At 40.4% G+C, this 19,876-nt stretch overlaps 1 protein-coding gene across 8 annotated transcripts; it reads right to left on the reverse strand.

The window, feature by feature from the left end:
* Window positions 1–14,598: 14,598 nt before the first annotated feature.
* Window positions 14,599–18,860, reverse strand: LOC142641340 (putative amino acid permease 7). 8 transcript variants are annotated; one of them, XM_075815753.1, is made up of 9 exons: window positions 18,670–18,860; window positions 18,013–18,155; window positions 17,434–17,541; window positions 17,107–17,340; window positions 16,898–16,991; window positions 16,415–16,629; window positions 15,941–16,074; window positions 15,564–15,791; window positions 14,599–15,063 (listed from the first exon to the last, which is right to left on the reverse strand). In XM_075815753.1, the coding sequence occupies exons 3-9, from the start codon at window positions 17,501–17,503 to the stop codon at window positions 14,662–14,664; spliced, it is 1,377 nt and encodes a 458-aa protein (XP_075671868.1). In that variant the 5' UTR covers window positions 17,504–17,541; window positions 18,013–18,155; window positions 18,670–18,860; the 3' UTR covers window positions 14,599–14,661. The 8 variants fall into 8 exon arrangements, with proteins under 8 accessions (XP_075671868.1, XP_075671869.1, XP_075671866.1 ...); XM_075815754.1 differs by having other exon boundaries at window positions 18,013–18,184; XM_075815751.1 differs by having other exon boundaries at window positions 18,013–18,239.
* Between the last annotated feature and the right edge of the window lie 1,016 nt (window positions 18,861–19,876).

Genomic DNA, 19,876 nt, shown 5'->3' on the forward strand with positions numbered 1-19,876 from the left:
GTTTCATTCATGCACCTTACATGACCTTTCATATCATTTGCAAAAGTTGAGAAACTTTGGACTTGCTCTCTAGAATCTCAAAATCTAATAAAAGGACATGAAGGAGACCCACACCTTTGCATCTTCACAATATTTAGTCCTATCCTTCTTTTGCACAATATTATCACAGAGTTATGCTTCTGATCCTGAGCTGAAAACACTGACATGGGTCAGGTTTTTTACTTCAATTTCCCAAGTTGAACTGGGTGTCCTAACTTAACAAGAAACCGTGCAGCCTTTGCATCTTATGGTTTTAGTAAGATACTTGGAAAGTACAGGAATTGGGAAATTAATGAAACTAGAGTAAGTTCTAGCAATATGGCACCCCCTTATATATACTTGCCGACATGGATTACATATACACCACAAGTATTTCTTACCGTCTTATTTAATACTGATTCCAAGTGTCTTATTGTTACACATAAACATGTCACCAGCATCTTCTCTAACATTTGTGAATAAGTATGGTGACACAAAAATTTTCACTACTCTTAAAACTATAGGTAGTAATTGGTACACAATAAAAGTGATGTTATTCCACTCAAAACTTTGACACTTATCTAAGCAAATGATTCTTTAATTAAGAAAGCATTTCTTACTTTAAACATCGGTCCAAGAGCTAGTGCTTATATAAATATAGCATTTCCATTATAATAAAAAAAAAGTATATTATTTGCACACCAATCTTCATAACACACATAGTTAAAAATTTTATTTTTCATTTGCTACTCTACACCTAATTAAAAGTATGTTACACTCACACTCTCTGCTGCCTTCTCACTCACACCAAGGAAATTGGTCGATCGGTTGGTTTTGGAGCATGTTGACAAAAAGTAAGGGCCCATGCACAAGATTCCATCCAAACAAATATTCTTAATTGACCCTTGGACATTGTTTATTTTCTTCGGCAATACTAATCTCATTCTCATCCTTTACGTTTTGTCTTTTTTTCTTTTTTTTTCAAAGATCCAATTTTGTGGCTGGCCAGACTTGGCATTTGATTGGACTAAACCCCGCTGAAGACTGGCACAGCAAAAGCCCAAAAAAAATACAGTGTGGGACTAGAAACAAGAGTTTCCAATTTCCTCAGCCCAAGTCCCTACAGCTATCTTCATCTTCATGTCAATGCAATAAAAGAAATGGGCACGTGCGTAGAAATGTTATTATAGTTATGGTTTTTCTCTTCTTATTCTTTCTTAGGAAAAAAAAAAGTTTACCGATAAGCATTGATTTAAAAATTATTTTTAAATATTTTTTATGAGAAAAGAAAAAAAAAAAGTATGTAATTGATTTTTTTTAGTATTTTTTTTTATATATTTCTCATAAAAATAATATTACAACTTTCTAAAATAATTCATTAACAAATTCCTTAAAAATAGCCGTTAATAGGGCTCTTTCTTTTTTAAAAGGTGAAAATACTATTTTGGTCCTATATTTTAAGGTTACGAACATTTTGATAACAGTCAATTTTGTTCATGTTTAGAAAAAAAAAATGAATACAAGATTTTAATATCACAAGAAAACTGTAATTTTATTAAAAAACTACCAACATTATGATGAGAATTTGACATATTTGTCAACGAAGCAACTTCTCTTTCTACACAAACCTTTGCTCCTAAAGTATCATATTGAGCTAAAAAGGTATGAGAGAATGGTTTTGGATAGGATAAAAGGATGGAAAAGAATTGGTAAGTCTTGTAGTGGGCTAATACCATGACAAATTTCATTCATTGTATTTGCGTACGTATCAATATTTATTTGTTTCTATGCAAATTTTACATGTACTGGGCTTGAGGTTTGAAGTGGTCCAAGTGCAAAAGAGGAAGCTTGCTGAAGTGTTTATCGTACCTACGAACTGCATTGGTACGAGGCAAAGATGATACGAAAATCAAGTTTGAAAAGCTGTTGATCAGTGAGTTCATACGCAGCTCGCCTCATGCTCATACCTTCAGCATGGTAGAGTATTCAGTTATGAAATTCTCTACTATCCCAGCCCTCTTTCCTACCCATATTAATTAGTCTAATTTTCCACGAAATTTTAATCCTAATTCCCACCTAAATATGTGAAAGGACTAAGCATATTATCAAATGCTAGTTGCAAACTCACACAATGCGTGGAAAATTTTGATATAATTATTTTTTATTGGTAATTATTGAATAAATATATTAGATTATATATTTTTTAAAAAGTTAATATATATATATATATATTATTTGAAATTATGTTTTAAATTAGAAATTTTTAGTAGCGTAACAAAATATATTTTGTAGTTAGTTATTATATATATTGAGATATGTATAAAAACACAATGCAATAATATATTTTTGTAAGTATATTTTTCTCCAAAACATAAATTCATTTCTCTATCTTCCTCACAATTGAAATTAAGTGAAAAAGTAAATAAATATAAATATACAATAGATCATAATCAATAAATAATATATTATAAAGTGAAAATATAAAATAAAATAAAATGCAAAAAGCAATTTATTTTCATCATATGAACATATGAAAAAAATCTAGCAATATATATTTGTAAGTGCACAAGTGCACCTGGCCCCAAGAACAGTTATGGGCCCAGGCCCAATGAGCCTTAAACAATATGAATTTGTAGAGTGTGGGCTTGAAACCCAGGTTAGAAGTGTGTGGGGATTAAATGACAAACTAAAGATTGCAAGTACTTGGAAACAACAAGGAATATTGTAAATCGGCCTCCTCGGATGTAAGCCGAGAGCTGTTCTTATATTATATCTTTCTCTTTGTCTTTTTTCTTTTTAGGTTACAAAAAGTCCGTCCTTGTTTCGGTTCCAGGTTCCTCCTTAAATACTCCTCTTTTTAATATTTTGTACACGTGTTGCCCCAACTCCTCCCTTAGCCTAGATATTTCTTTTCTTAGTGCCTTTGAACAGTAACCAGAAGTTTCCCTTCCACTGTTCAAGTGTTACTTCCCCATTAATGCGGCCAGGGTGGTAGGTGCAGGGTCTTTAATGTGGAGGTAGCAGCTTTTATCTTTGACATTTTTCCAACATCGGTGCTTCTAGGACATTCAAGGGTTCACTCCCTCTAACCATTGGTCTTGACCGTGTCATTCCCTAACCTTTACCATGAAGTCCCGGGTTCTTCGACGTCAGTCTGAGGGGAAAAACATCCTCGGCTGGATCTTCGGATCCTCGGCGTATGGGCCGACCCGTAGTACCAACAAACCCTAAATCCAAGAGCAGGTCGGCCCTACTTAGCAAGACCCAACGGCCCATATTCCCATCAAGGTCTTTTTACTCCCCACAATAGCCCCTCAAAACTCTAATTTTCGACATCCGAGGAGAAAAATAGGGTTTTGATTTGACGAGGATCCACTCCACACACTTTATAAGTGATGGCACGTGTGGAAATCGTTTCGTGTCCCAGAAGATGCCATTTGGCGGTTTTATTTTCAAAAACGCGCGCATTTATTACTGTAAGTTACTCTTTGTCTCCCATGTTCAACGGTGAGATGGGCATCCAACGATCTTCGTTACTCCACGAAATTTTAGGCGGGACAAATATAATTTCGAGGCCGCCTTTTCGCACGTCGTGACGCTTCGGGAACCTGCGCCTTCATTTAATTCATCAGGGACCAATCCCATCAAAACACCAACAATCATTCTTTACCAGCAGAAAACCGTGGGAACCTGTACCTTCAACATTGTAAGTTCTTGCTCTCTCTATTCTTAACCTTTTCTCCTCGGATACATTCCTCGGCTGTCTTCGTAAATATTCTCCCTTTTAGAGTTTAGCCTTTCGTTCTTTTCTAATGGGTAGGTTTAAGTTTCTAGTTGATACCGCCGCTGGGATGGAAGGCTTTAGGGCCAAATACCATATTCCCAGCGATGTAGGGTTAAAATATTGCCCGGCAGAAGCCGTGGCCGGTTCTAGGAAAGAGGGAGAGGTTATCATCCCTATGATAGCCTTTATAGAGGGTGGGATGACCCTTCCAATGAAACCTGTAACTAGGGAGTACCTTCGCAACCACCGGTTGTGTCCCGATCAATGCCTCCCAAACGTTTTTAGAGTTTTGGGTAGTGTAGATGCTCTAAACGAGCAGATGGGTTTAAACCTCACATGGCACGATGTCGTGTTCCTATATGAGTCTCATAAACTTTCTAAGGTAGGTTATTATATTAAGTCTCGGTCCAGCACCGTTAGGCTAATCTCCTGTCTGCCCAAATCCAACAAAGGCATGAAGGACGACTACTTGACCGTGTCTGGGAACTGGCACGACGGCCTCCACTGCCCAGTTGAGTGGGGGGGATCCAGGTGCGATGCCGTAGGATTAATCTCCCCACAACACAACTTCTTCTAACACACACAGAAATGCGTATTCGTAATTACTTAAACTTATTAAATATCTGTGTGAATCTGACCAGGTTTGTTTGTTTTGATGTCTTTTTTGCAGATAAGCAACACGTGGGTCCTCGTCTGAGTCACTGTAACGTCGCAGATCTAAACCGAGTACTTCGCTCCGAGGTGTTCGTTAGCGAAGATTTACAACTCCAAGCTGCTCATCTCATTCTAGGGTACACTCCCCTTTCCTCGGACTTCCAGGAGATAGAAAACGCCATAATTGCGGGTGACCGAAGACGAAGGAGGATAAACGTAGCTCGGCCCCACTTTCTGGATGACCGCGACCTCCCGGACGCTCCTAACACCGTTTTATACAACCAGCTTATAGCAGCAATTCCCCTTGCTGTGCACTCACAAGCAACTGTCGTTCCAGAAGAGCAGGTGTCTTCTTCGCACACACTTGACGACGAGATAGATCAATTCCATCTCGAAGACACCGAGAGACCTCACGGGAACCAGTTTGTGGTACTTTCCGACGAGGAGGAAGAAGCCACCGAGGCCTTTGGAATTGCAGGGTTTGTGGTTGCCCTACCCGAGGACGAATCTGAAGAAGACATGGGAAGAATGCAGGGTCTCCTCACCAATAGGGCTGCTAAGGTTGTAGAGAAAAAGACGGGGACGTCTCAAGTTCCCCCATCTTTACCACCTCCCCCTCCTCCAGCTGAGCCAAAACTTCCAGCCGAGGATCCCAAGAAGAAGAGGAAGGGAGATAACGAGGGGACGACTAATAAGGACCCCAAGAAACCACGACAACAACTCCCACCAGCCCAGCAGCAGAAGCTAGACAAAGGCAAGGGTAGGGCCCGCTCGGTTGAAATCGGGGAATTCAGGGACGAGGCTGAAGTGCGCCGAGCACCGACCACCTGGTCCCCCGATCTAAGACTGGACGGCGCACCCATCTCCTGCCAGTCCAGTATAAGGGCGGTTCAACAAGGCCATGCCCACCACTTGGCCGAGGTTTTGGAACGCCCTCTCCTGCTGCCCAAGGACATGGAGACCTTGGAAAAAATGGGCCAGCCACAATTATTTCTCTCACTAAAAAGAGACTTAACGCTGGTAAGTTTTTCCCTTTTTTAGGAAGATTCCACTTTTAACAATACTTATAAGTAAGTTTGTTTTTTAATATTCTTAACTCCATCATCCTTTGTTACAGGCTATTCAGGAGGTCTTTGTAGCCGAGAAGTTTATAGAAGACACTCAAAAGGTAGCCAGAACTGAGCTCGAAATCAGGCTGGAAACTGAGAAGTCCTTGGGCACAGCCCTTGCTGAGAATGAGAAGTTGACCTCAGAGGTGGCTGATCTGAGGAGAGAGAAAAATGGGGTCGAGTCAAACTTGAAGACCATGAAGACCCAGATAGAAGGACAGCGCAAGCTCCTTCGTGAAAGAGATGAAGAGCTCTCCCAAGCTCAAAGGGAGTGCTCGGATCTGAAGAAGGAACTGGCGTTGATGAAGAAAGAAGCCAGCTCCTTCCAACTCTCTCTTCAAGCTGCCAAGCAAGCGAGTTTCGAAGAAGGGGTAGCAACCACAGAGGAGCAGCTGACAGAGGAGCTCGCGGCTTTATGCCGCGAATACTGTCAAAAAGTATGGGGGAAGCTTTAAACGTAGCAGGAGTTCCTCTATCTTCGGATCTGAGGAAGTCCGAGAACGTTTGGCTTCCCCTGGAAATACAGGAGATTGAAGAGGCTCCTGCTGCCACTCCTACCCCTGAGACAACTCTTCCTGCTCTACCTCCGGTGGTCCCACAACAAATTCCTGATCCTACAGAACCTTCTGGTTCCAACAAAGAGAAGGAAGGAAGAGGGGATGCAGAGAAGGACCTGAACCAGACAGTGGAACCCAACGTCCTTCCACCGAAGACAGCAGATAAGGGAAAGCAAGTTTTGACCCCCTTTGAGCTGGAGTTGAGGGAGACCGAGGGCACTAGTACCTCTCAGCAAGACCCCCCTACAAAAGCTTAGGACCTATCTTTAGGACTTCTCTTTTTCTATGTTTGAATTATATATATGTAATGTATATTTGACTAATTAATGAAGAACAATTTCATTTTGCTTTTCACTTGGGATGTATCTGTTTTACTTTACTCCTTTTTTTTTGTATTTGTTATAAAGATTGCCATTAGCACATAACAAAAATTTCTCAAAGTAAACAAATCTAACTCCAAGGATTACACAATCATAACTTCCACATAATCATATGCACATTATTAAAGGTTTAACAAAAGGTGGTATGGTTGAGATATTTAAACAGTGCCTTTGATTAAAAAAGGAGAGAAGATCCTGTATAACGATTAAACCCTTGTAATGTACAGCATCCTTTCTAGTAGGATGTAAGGTCCGAGGGCCATTCCTTACACAAATTTGCTTGACATTTAAGGATATAAGACTTAAGATCCAAGTTAATAAACAGCAACGCATTAACACCCAGGCATAATCAGAAGTTAACTTTAATCAAAGTCGTGGTCCGAAGATAAGTCTTAACCAATCTTTCGTTTAATTCTTAAAAATTGTAACTTCAAATGTTAATTTCCCCAAAGTAGGAGGTCCAAAGACCCGGCATAACTAAGGTTCTGTTTAACAAGTGACAAGACATCAATTTCCACAAGGTTTGTGGTCTGAGGACTGCACTTAACCAAGTTTCTGTTTGATTCTTTAGAACAGTAACTTCAAATGTTAATTTTCCCAAAGTAAGAGGTCCGAAGACCCAGCATAACTAAGGTTCTGTTTAACAAGTGACAAGACATCAATTTCCACAAGGTTTATGGTCCGAGGACGACACTTAACCAAGTTTCTGTTTGATTCTTAAAAATTGTAACTTCAAATGTTAATTTTCCCAAAGTAGGAGGTCCGAAGACCCGGCATAACTAAGGTTCTGTTTAACAAGTGACAAGACATCAATTTCCACAAGGTTTATGGTCCGAGGACTGCACTTAACCAAGTTTCTGTTTGATTCTTTAAAAATAATAACTGCGAGCATCAGAGCTACCCATAACTTTGAAATATTAATTGACAAAAGCTCATTTCATTAATAATAATACCTTCTAAGATTATTTACATTCCATGGACGTGGTACAATTCGTTCGTCTAGGTCAGCTAGCCTATACGACCCTATGCCTGCTATTGAAACAATGCGATAGGGGCCTTCCCAGTTAGGTCCCAGCTTACCCCAAGCTGGGTTCTTAGATGTGCCTACAACTTTCCTTAATACAAGATCACCAAGCGCAAGTGGGCTTAGCTTCACGTGGGCGTCATATCCTCATTTTAGCTTCTGTTGATAATAAGCCATTTGGACCATAGCTGCCTCACGCCGTTCCTCAAGTAAATCAAGATCTTTCTCTAGAAGTCCCTTGTTATTCTCTGGACTAAAAGAACTTGTCTTTAGAGTAGGAAAACCAGATTCCAGTGGTATCACCGCCTCGGCTCCATAAGTTATAGAGAATGGCGTTTCTCCAGTGGACCTGCGCGGAGTGGTCCGATACGTCCATAGGACATGAGGGAGCTCTTCTACCCATTTTTCTTTCGCATCATCCAACCTCTTCTTCAGCCCGTTGACTATGACCTTGTTAACGGCCTCGGCTTGCCCATTTCCTCGAGGATAAGCTGGGGTAGAATATCTATTTGTGATACCCATGTCACCACAATATTGCCTAAAGGCGTTGCTGTCAAATTGAACGCCATTGTCTGAGATAAGTGTATGCGGTATACCAAATCTAGTAACAATATTTTTCCATATAAATTTCTTGGAATCAACATCTCGGATATTGGCTAAGGGCTCAGCCTCAACCCATTTAGTGAAGTAGTCTGTTCCCACGAGCAACCATCTTTTGTTGCCAGCGGCTCTCGGAAATGGCCCTACAATGTCCAAGCCCCATTGTGCGAAAGGCCAAGGGCTGGAGAGAGGGTTAAGAACCCCTCCAGGTTGGTGGATATTAGGGGCGAACCTCTGGCATTGATCACATTTTCTGGCATAATCCTGAGCCTCCCTCTGCATATTAGGCCACCAATAACCCTGAGTCAGGGCTCTATGGGCTAAGGATCTTCCCCCAGTATGGCTCCCACAAATTCCCTCATGCAGTTCCTCCAATAATATTTCTGTTGATTCAGGGTGCACACACAACAAATACGGTCCTGAAAAGGATCGTTTGTATAGCTTCTGGTCCTCGGACAACCAGAAACGCGGCGCCTTTCGACGTACCTTTTCTGCTTCAGCCCTGTCTTAGGGAAGAATGTCATTTTTACGAAAAGATATGATCGAATCCATCCAGCTAGGACCAGGCCTTATTAGATGGATGCGAGGCGCGTTAGCAGTTACAAGAGAAGGTTCTACCAAATCCTGAACGAGGATAACCCTTGGTAAACCTTGAGCCGAGGATGTTGCCAACGTAGCCAAGGAATCTGCATGAGTGTTTCCACTCCTAGAAACATGAGTTAGGGCAAAGAAGTCGAATTCAGCCTGCTGGCGTTTGACCTGGGCCAAATATTCCTGCATTCTGGGGTCTCTAGCCTCCATGGTCCCCATGACCTGGCCGACCACTAACTGAGAGTCTGAGAACACATGGATTTCCTTGCCACCTATCTTATGTACCATCTGCATGCCTACTAAGACTGCTTCATACTCGGCCTCATTGTTAGTAGCCGAGAAGGCCAATCTCAAAGATTTTTCGAAAACAATTCCTTCAAGGGACATTAAAACAAGTCCAACACCAGACCCTTTTTGATTCGCAGCCCCATCCACATAAACTCTCCAAGCTGAGGGCGATACGGCTGTGATCACACCAACTGATTTTTCACCCATGTGTACTTCTTTTGAAGTTTCTTCTAACAATGGTTCAGCAAACTCTGCCACCAAATCAGCGAGGACCTGTCCCTTTACCGAAGTGCGAGGCTTGTACTTAACATCAAAGGCTCCCAAAATGGTTCCCCATTTTGCCACCCTGCCAGAATAATCAGCACTATGCAACACAGCCTTGAGAGGCAACTGGGTCAAAACAACCACAGTATGAGATTGGAAATAATGAAGAAGTTTGCGCGTGGCGTGGACTACAGCCAGAACCGCTTTTTCCAAGGGCAGATAGCGCACCTCGGCCTCATTCAAGGACTTACTAACGTAGTAGATCGATCTCTGCACTCCGCTTTCATTCCTTATAAGGACTAAGCTCACCGCGTGAATAGCCACGGCCAGATAAGCGAATAAAACCTCGTCCACCTCAGGGCGAGATAAAATGGGTGGCCGAGAAAGATATTGCTTAAGCTGTTGGAAAGCTAACTCGCAGTCCTCGGTCCATTGAAACCCTTTCCACTTGTTCAACAATTGAAAGAAAGGACGGCACCGGTCAGCTGACCGAGAAATAAATCTATTCAACGCAGCAATCATTCCAGTCAATTTCTGAATTTCTTTTGGGTTCCTAGGCGGCTGCAAATTCTGAATAGCCTTAACTTGCATTGGGTTTACCTCTATGCCCCTATGAGTAATCATATATCCCAAGAATTTTTCAGATCCCACGCCAAAAGAACACTTGGAGGCGTTAAGGCGCAACTTATACTTCCTTAGCATCTGGAAGGTGTCGGCCAAATCTGTCATGTGCGAAGGTACTGTCTTACTCTTCACCACCATATCATCCACGTATACTTCTATGGTTTTTCCCAGTTGCTGTTCAAACATTCGGGTCATCATTCTTTGGTAAGTAGCCCCAGCATTTTTTAACCCAAATGGCATGACCTTATAATGATAGTTCCCGGTTGGAGTAATGAAAGCAGTCTTCTCCTGATCCTCTAACGCCAAGGGAATTTGGTGGTAACCCTGGAAGGCGTCCAAGAAACTCATCCGAGGATGTCCGACAGTAGCATCTACCAGTTGATCAATCCGTGGCATTGGGAACGAATCTTTAGGACAGGCCTTGTTCAGATCAGTAAAGTCCACACATACTCTCCACTTGCCGTTCTTCTTTTTAACAACAACAGTATGAGCCAACCATTCAGGGTAGAAAACTTCTTTGATAGCCCCCACCCTTTTGAGTTTAAGAACCTCTTCCTTCACAGCCTCAGAATGTTCTCGGGAAGATCGCCGAGGTGGCTGCCTCCTCGGAACAATGGCAGGATTGACGTTTAAACGATGACAAATGAAGTTCGGATCTACACCTAGAGCCTCATAGGGGTCCCACGCAAAGACATCTAAATTATCCTTCAGAAATTTCAACAACTCCATCTTCTCTTGGTGTGGCAAACGTATGCCAACTTGGAAGAACCTCTCTGGATCATCTGTTATTACAAACTTCTCTAACTCCTCACAAACAGCCTCATCTCCTGTCATCGCTCCAGGTGCCTCCGGAGCTGTTAATTGCTATGACTCCTGGATGGGCAAAGTTGATGACTCAATTTCTGACTGACGAAGCACCGCAGCCGATATGCATTGCCTAGCCACCACCTTGCTGCCGAGGATTTCCTCAACATGCTCCCCCGAGGGGAATTTCACCTTAACATGTAAGGTAGAGGAGACGGCTCCCAGAGCTTGCAGCCATGGCCTAGCGAGGATGGCTGTATATGGAGAGTACGCGTCAACCACAATGAAATCCACCTCAACCGTTTCGGTGCCGGATTGAACGGGTAAACGGATCTGTCCCTTCGGCACAACGGCTCTCCCTTCAAAGCTTATAAGTGGGGAGTCGTAAGGAGTTAGATCTTCCAACTCCAACCTTAGCCCTTTAAATAGATCAGGGTACATGATATTTGCACCGCTGCCCTGATCTATCATCACCCTTCTCACATCATAATTCCCTATTCTGAGGGTAACCACAAGAGCATCATCATGGGGCTGGATAGTCCCTACTTTATCCTCCTCGGAGAAACCCAAGACGGGTAAAGTGCCCTTTAATCTCTTCAGCCTGCTACCCACATCCTCGGCCTGAGTATGGGAAACCGCCATCACCCTAGTGGGACCTGAGCCGGTCCTACCAGGTGCAGCGAAGATAACATTAATTGTTCCCAATGCTGGCCAGGATGAATTGTTCCTCTGGTTGTTTGAACCAACTTGACTAACCTGCCTAGTGTGCTGACACAAGTGCTGCTTTAACTTTCCCTCACCGACGAGCTGCTCTAGATGGTTCCACAGGGTCCGACAGTTCTCGGTAGTGTGGCCCACATCCTGATGGTACTGACAAAAGAGGTTTTGATTTCTTCTCGCAGGGTCCCCTGCCATCTTTCCGGGCCATCTGAAGAAGGGCTCTTTATGAATTTTTTCTAATAACTGATGCACTGGTTCTCGGAACACAGTACTTACAGCCTGAGGTGCTGTCGAGCCGGATTGTCCGAAGTAATCCCTCCTCGGCTTGTTGTTGTGATATCTGTCCGACCTGAAATCCCTTCTCTCCTGCGGGATAACCTTCTCCTTTCCTTTCCCCTGCTGCTGGTCTTCCTCTACCCTTTTGTACTCATCAATACGATCCATAAGACGGCGTACGCTGCGGACGGGCTTTTTCGTCAAAGACTTTCTTAGGTCGTGATCAGTAGGGAGACCCACCTTAAAGGTATTAAGCGCCACCTCATCAAAGTCATCATTTATTTCATTAAACATCTCCCAGTATCGGTTGGAGTATGCTTTCAGTGTCTCCCCTTCCTTCATGGCCATGGATAGCAACGAGTCCAATGGCCGAGGGACTCTGCTACACGTAATGAACCGCGAAGCAAATGCCCTAGTTAGCTCCCCAAATGAGCCTACAGACCCCGATTTGAGACCATTAAACCATCTCATAGCCACAGGTCCCAAGCTGGAGGGGAAGACTTTACACATCAGAGTCTCGTTGTGAGAGTGCACTGCCATCCTCTGGTTGAAGTGACTCACATGCTCCACCGGATCAGTCCGACCATTATAGATGGTAAAGGTGGGCTGGGTGAACCTCCTGGGAAGCCTCCCCCTCTCAATCCTCCGCGAAAACGGAGATTTAGAGAGTTGGTGCAATGCCCTACTCATGGTATCGTTGCCTAAGCCCCTAGAACGTAGCTTCTTACGTCTACGAGTTGGCTGGTCGTCCTCCTCACCGGAGGATGTTGTGCTGGTGGGGGAACATGACCTTGAACTGTAGCCAACTCCCCTATCCTTCTCTGAGGAAGAACTAGACGAGGACGGGGAAACCTTACGTTTAGCACGGCGTAACTTCCTCTTCAAACGATTGATTTCCTTCTGCATGGATTTAGAACCCTCATCATGGGTAGTGCTACCCCCTCCATGAGTATGGCTAGCCCCTGGGTATTCTGTATGGACGCTTCCCTCACGATCCCTACGATGTTCAAGACGTTCGAAATGATCTTCCGGCTGTGATCCTTGTGACTCTGCATGGTGAGAGCCTAAGCCTGCCATAATACCCCTACCTCTTCTAGACTAGATTTCCACAGACGGTGCCAATTGTAAGTGCACAAGTGCACCTGGCCCCAAGAACAGTTATGGGCCCAGGCCCAATGAGCCTTAAACAATATGAATTTGTAGAGTGTGGGCTTGAAACTCAGGTTAGAAGTGTGTGGGGATTAAATGACAAACTAAAGATTGCAAGTACTTGGAAACAACAAGGAATATTGTAAATCGGCCTCCTCGGATGTAAGCCGAGAGCTGTTCTTATATTATATCTTTCTCTTTGTCTTTTTTCTTTTTAGGTTACAAAAAGTCTGTCCTTGTTTCGGTTCCAGGTTCCTCCTTAAATACTCCTCTTTTTAATACTTTGTACACGTGTTGCCCCAACTCCTCCCTTAGCCTAGATATTTCTTTTCTTAGTGCCTTTGAACAGTAATCAGAAGTTTCCCTTCCATTGTTCAAGTGTCACTTCCCCATTAATGCGGCCAGGGTGGTAGGTGCAGGGTCTTTAATGTGGAGGTAGCAGCCTTTATCTTTGACATTTTTCCAACATCGGTGCTTCTAGGACATTCAAAGGTTCACTCCCTCTAACCATTGGTCTTGACCGTGTCATTCCCTAACCTTTACCATGAAGTCTCGGGTTCTCCGACGTCAGTCTGAGGGGAAAAACATCCTCGGCTGGATCTTCGGATCCTCGGCGTATGGGCCGACCCGTAGTACCAACAAACCCTAAACCCAAGAGCAGGTCGGCTCTACTTAGCAAGACCCAACGGCCCATATTCCCATCAAGGTCTTTTTACTCCCCACAATATTAGGAAGACAACCATTATAAGAATTAGGAAGACAACCATTATTTTCATCTTTGAGCTTTGCCCTAAATTAATATATCAAAATAAAAAGAAAATTATAAGAATTAGGAAGACAACCATTATAAAATGAACATTCAAAGGGGCATTATTTGAAATTTATTATAAAAAATAAAATAAAATAAAAACCAGAAGAAGAAAAAGATAATTATAGAGAGATGTGCAGAGAATTTCCTAATTCAAAAAATTATATTTTTCACTATTCATAGTGGAATTGCCTCATACTGGAAGCGGTAGTAAATACATAATCAATACAGGTCCAATACAAGCTCAAATATTGAAGCAAACCACAAAACCACGTGTGTTTTCATCCTGAAGTAATAAAATAGGACATGTCAATTTGAATTACAGAAGTATGAGAGAATGATTTTGGATAGGATAGAAGGACGGGTAAGAATGCATATGGCTAACTTAGTCTATTAAGGATTCATAACTGACTCCAAAATTTGGGACTAAAGATTGGTTATTGTTGCTTTTAGGATATATTGCAGCATTTTGCATGGAGGTGCATCTATGTTTCATTAGTATATAAGCTTAGTTCAATGGCTTTCTTTGTACATATCAAATTAAAATATGTGAAGCCGTTCTACATTGATCTTGAATGCTTTATTAGATGTCAGGGATATCACAAAGTCAGTCTTGCCTCACTCCAAGAGGAGTTCTTTCCTCCTTTTTTTTGTAGAATTTGTGGGTTTTCATGCTCTATTGGAATGGCAGAACAAAATTAAAATCTTACAATCTACTTAATATCTAATTGTAAATTTTGGCTACTTTATACGTGAAGCACTCGTGGAGATTTTATAATTTTGTACATTGATTTGTGGTTAAAAGCCACTACAATTGGGAGTTTAGCCATGCCCACTTCCAAATTAGTATTGTACTTGTGGATTGCTCAGGGAAGAAGCTGAGAATTGCAATCTGAAAGCATTACTGCTTAAAGTGAAATCATAGCACCCTGAAAGCTTGGATTATAATTATGGTCATTGAAAGTATAAGACATTGTCTTTTTCCCATTCATTTAGAATTACAGTAATGCCTCAGCTCAGTTTGGCACTTGTAAGTCCTTCAAGTGACCCAATACAACCGACAACTGTCACAAGAAAGCAAACAAAGCTAAATGTCCTAAGTACAATCCATTTTTTTGTCCAAGCCCCTACTTTCTTTTGTACAAAGTACATTTCCACAGGGAAAAATATAGCCAAAGGCCAAAAGGTCACGGCCCCTAACAGTCCCAAGACTGAATTGAAGTACGGGAAGAGCATCGCAATTCCTGTGGTTGATACAACATATGCAGTTCGGAAACATAGCCTGAGAAGATTTAACTGAAAGCCTGGCAACAGTGGGAGTTTGAAGTTGTAGAAATTATGTACAAAGCCACTGTTTGGGAATTTCTTGGCAAACCATCCTTCAACAAATGCAAAGACTGGCTGACTATAAATCTGACAGATAAAATATGGGAAAATGAATGTAAGTACAAGCAAGCCAAGGATGCATAGAAGTAACGAAAATTCAGCACTGCCTACATTATGGAATCAAAGACAATGGGTAATCATTTTTTTTTTTTTTTTTTTTTTTTTTTTTTTTTTTTTTTTTTTAAGGAGGGATTTGACTAGTAAAGAAAAGGAAAACATTTGTTTTACAATGGAAAACCAGATATATTTTTTTGAATAATTTTGAAAAGTCAGGATACAATACAGTCAATACTTATGCATGCCAGGGAAAATGTTACATTGGAATTCAATCTTGTTCAAGAAACCTCTCTAAATGTTAGATAGGATTCAAGAAACTTTTCCTTTTAGAAAACCTTGTTGCATAAGCCATATTACCTTTTGCCAATTAAAGTGTCAAGAACATATGAAAATAAACAAAATCTTTACAAGGTTAATGAGAAAGTAAGTTATGGTTTACTATTTTGAAATTCTATATTAATGGGTAGTACCTGATATCCTCCTACCAAATGAAGAACAATGCAAGCATTAGCAAAATCAATGAGCCAATAAGGTTCATAGAAACCAAATCCTGTCAATAGGTTTCCTGGTGTATCATTTCCAAAGGCTGCATATCCAAAGCATCCACAGCAAAGGTAGAAAAAGGTTGTGACAAAGGTGGCAACCATTGAGGCCCTCTTCATGGTCTTGTTTTCTGGAGGAGGAGACTTCAAAGTGTCCTTCATTTAAAAATTTTCACAATTCATTTAGGTACTAAATTATATGAGCAATTATTTATTTATCAATAAATATATAATGTTTACTTTAAACTTTTTTTTTTTTTTTTTTTTGCTTATAAAATAAATTATTAAGAGATAGTTATCCTTACCTGGATCTCAATAACAATAATTGAGTATGGATAGGCAAAAGCAATGTCCCCAAGTGCTTGGAAGACTAACCATATTTTATTAGCAAGACTGGAAGCTGGGACTCCTGTAATGCTCCCCATAATCTTCCCATTTTCTGCAATTACATACATTTCTATTACCCTCCATCTGCCTGCTACATTCTGACAATTTTTTCTTGATGAAACTAAATAGTTGCATTAGGCTTGCTCATATGGAAGCTTTTTATGTTTTGCTGAATATGTTTTTTTTTTTACAAATTTGAAGTGACGTGAAAATATAAAATTCAAAGCTCTGATTTTATATCATTTTTGTAGGTTATCTCAGCAGCCTAATGGAGTACTACAGCATCTTAGTGAATGAAACATCTTTTCCTTCTACTGTATATAGCTATAAGTGATCAAAGGGATTGTGGTTTTGTAGTAATTGATAAAAAGATGGCAAAACCACAGACATACCTATTACTTTTGCAAAGCCAAGTGAGAATCCGATAAAAGAGTAGGTAAAAGACATAATTGCAGCAACCACAGAAAGCCATTCCATGTTATGGAAATCTGGAATCTGTGACATAACGATCTGAATAAGTCCAAAGAGCAGCATATAAAAGGTAACCCCATATGCACATGGAGCTTGGTGCCCTTCTTTATGATAACAGTTTGATCTCTGGATTGCCCTGCATATATATCAAAGAAAGGAAAAATATAAGAATTAGGAAGAAGACAATAGCTGAGGAAGAAAAGAAAAAAAGTGGATTACAAACATAGCTGAGGAAGAAGACAATCATTATAAAATGAACATTCAAAGGGGAATTATTTGAAATTAAAAAATAAATAATAATAAATAAATAAATAAACAGAAGGAAAAGATAAATAAAGAGAGATGTGCAGAGACAATTTCCTAATTCAGAAATTTCTGTTATGCTATATTCTCAGTGGAAGTACCTCATACAGGTAGCTGTAGTAATTACATAAGCAATACCAGTCCCATACATGCTCAAATATTGAAGCAAACCACAAAACCACGTGTGTTTTCTTCCTGAACTTCCACTAAACCAAGTCAGGGTGCATATAAATTTGTAAAGCATATCCTAAGTCAAAGATTATATAGAAACTTTAAAAGAAGAAGGGAAAGAAGTTGGTGCCTATACTACCAAGATTCACTCTAACAGCATCCATGTAAGAGTAGTTTCGTGTTCCTGTTATGGAGTCAGGACACCTGTAACAATCGGAAAGGAGGAATGCAGAAACATAGGTGACAATTGCAAAACAAAGCAAGGTAACTGGCCCTGCTATCCATCCTAACTGTGAAGTACTCCATGCCAGAGACAAAACTCCAGCGCCAATAACAGCAGTAATGATATGCGCTACACAACTCCACAAGGTTCCTGATTGTGTTACCCACAAAGGCACTGAATTCAGCACTCAATTGGAAGTAAATTTAAAACAACTAGTGGATGGTCCTAGAAAAAAATCTTTACCAGTTCTTCTCGGATGCCCATCGTCATCACAGGAACCATTAGCTACTTCAAAAGAGTGTCGAACAGCCATGTTTATTCAACTCAAAAGATGGCCACGGAGTTTGATACCTGTATACCCAATATAAAAGGCCTAAGAGGCGAAGACACAGAACACTATGCCACAGACCAATATAAAATTCTCCGGACACAAAACACTATGTCATACATACATCAATGCATAAAAAAAATACCATGCTTGGGACAGCTAAAATTTTGTGGTGCTATTATGTGATGGACAAAAATATAGTTAGCGACCATGAGTGATCTAAATGAAGGCTTCTATAACATAACAATGTTCCATTAGTTCTATGTAGCAATAATCATCACTTCTTCACTCTTACAGAAGCTTTAAATATGTCCTAAGTGAGTGTTCGCGTGTATGTATCAACATCATTGATCAGGTGATTAAAATTACATGAGAATTCGATCATGGCCACATAAGCTTCATCAGTTTTGAAGTGTTCCAATGATTCTAGTAAGCTGTAAAAGACAATAAAAGAGTTGCCAGCTACTTGATGGAACTTTTTGTTTGGTAAGTACCTACTTGATGGACTAGTAAAAGGAGAAACCGATCAAGTACTTGCCACTCTTGTACTTGATGCACCCCTAATTGACAATCGTTTGAAGGCTGCAATAGGAACTAAAGCCATCCCAGCTTTTTTGAAGCCATGATCAGTGAGATTCTGCAAGGTTAGACTCACAACTTACAAGGCTGTTGCAAAACATAGTATCTCATCATCATGAAGATATATAATCTCATTTTGAACCTAAACAATAATAGAGAAATTGACTGTCATGTTCATTATGGAATTTTCACCTTCCCTCTTTATGACTTTAGTAGCTATGAGTGGGTGAGTGATAGTCTTCTTTTCTAACAAAGTAAATGATTGAAATCAAGCATAAATTTTGTCCCTTGCAATGGAGAATACTCCAATAGCTAGTGTCCAGAAAAAAAGGCAGTACCCCTTTTCTCATAGAAAGTTTGACACAACCTCTTTAATTGATACTGATTCAAACGTGACACCGTTTCTAAAGGGATGTTTCATCCTTTTTTTGACTCTTGTTGCTGTGTTTGTTTCCTCAATGCACCTAACATGACCTTTCATATCATTTGCAAGTTGAGAAACTTTGGACTTGCTTTCAAGAATCTCAAAATCTAACTAGAAAAAGGTAAAAGGACATGAAGGAGACCCACACCTTTGCATCTTCACAATATTTAGTCCTATCCTTCCTTTGCACAATATTATCACAGAGTTACTTATGCTTCCGATCCTGAGCTGAAAACACTGATATGGGTCAGGTTTTTTACTTCCCAGGATGAACTGGGTGTCCTAATTTAACAAGAAACTATGCAGCCTTTGCATCTTAGTAAGATACTAGGAAAGTACAGGAATTGGGAAATTAATGAAACTAGTTCTAGCAATATGACACCCCCGTATATATACTTGCCGACATGGCTTACATATACCCCACAAGTAATTCTTATCCTCTTATTTAATACTGATTCCAAGTGTCTTATTGTTACATAAACATGTCACCAGCATCTTCTCTGGCGGCACACAAATTTTGACTACTCTTAAGACTATAGGTAGTCATTGGTACACAATAAAAATGCTGTCATGATATCACTTTTAATGATATCATATAAAAGTGATGTCCACTCAAAACTTGACACTTATTTAAGTAATTAATTCTTAAATTAAGAAGGCATTTCTTACTTTAAACATTAGTCCAGAAGCTAGTACTAATATAAATTTAGCATTTTCATTCTAATAAATAAGTAAATAAAGTATATTATTTGTACAGCAATCTCCATGACACACCTAGTTAAAATTTTTATTTTTCATTTGCTACTCGACATTTGTACTCTTCTTTGTTTCTAGTTTATACTATGCCACACTCACACTCTCTGCTGCCTTCTCACTCACAACAAGGAAAATTGGTCAATCGGTAAGTTTGGGAGCATGTTGACAAAAGGTAAGGGCCCAAGCACAAGATTCCATCCAAATGAAAATTCATAATTGACCCTTGGACATTATTTATTTTCTTCGGCAATACTAATCTCATTCTCATCCTATATGTTTTGTCTTTTTTTCATTTCAAAGATCCATTTTTGTGGCTGGCGGCCAGGCTTGGCATTTGATTAGGCCGAATCCAGCTGGAAACTGACAGTGCAAAGGCCCAATAAGTTACAGTGTGGGACTAGAAACTTGAGTTTCCAGTTTCCACAAATGGGCACGTGCGTAGAAAAGTTTATAGTTATGGTTTTTCTCCTCTTATTCTTTCTTGGCCAAAAAAAAAAAAAGTTAACTGATAAGCATTGGTTAACTGATAAGTATTTTAAAATATTTTTTGATGAGAAAGAAAAAAAATATATGCAATTTTTTTTTTTAACATTTTTTGT

This window comes from Castanea sativa, chromosome 6 (genome assembly GCF_040712315.1).
Source record: "Castanea sativa cultivar Marrone di Chiusa Pesio chromosome 6, ASM4071231v1".
NCBI lineage: Eukaryota > Viridiplantae > Streptophyta > Magnoliopsida > Fagales > Fagaceae > Castanea > Castanea sativa.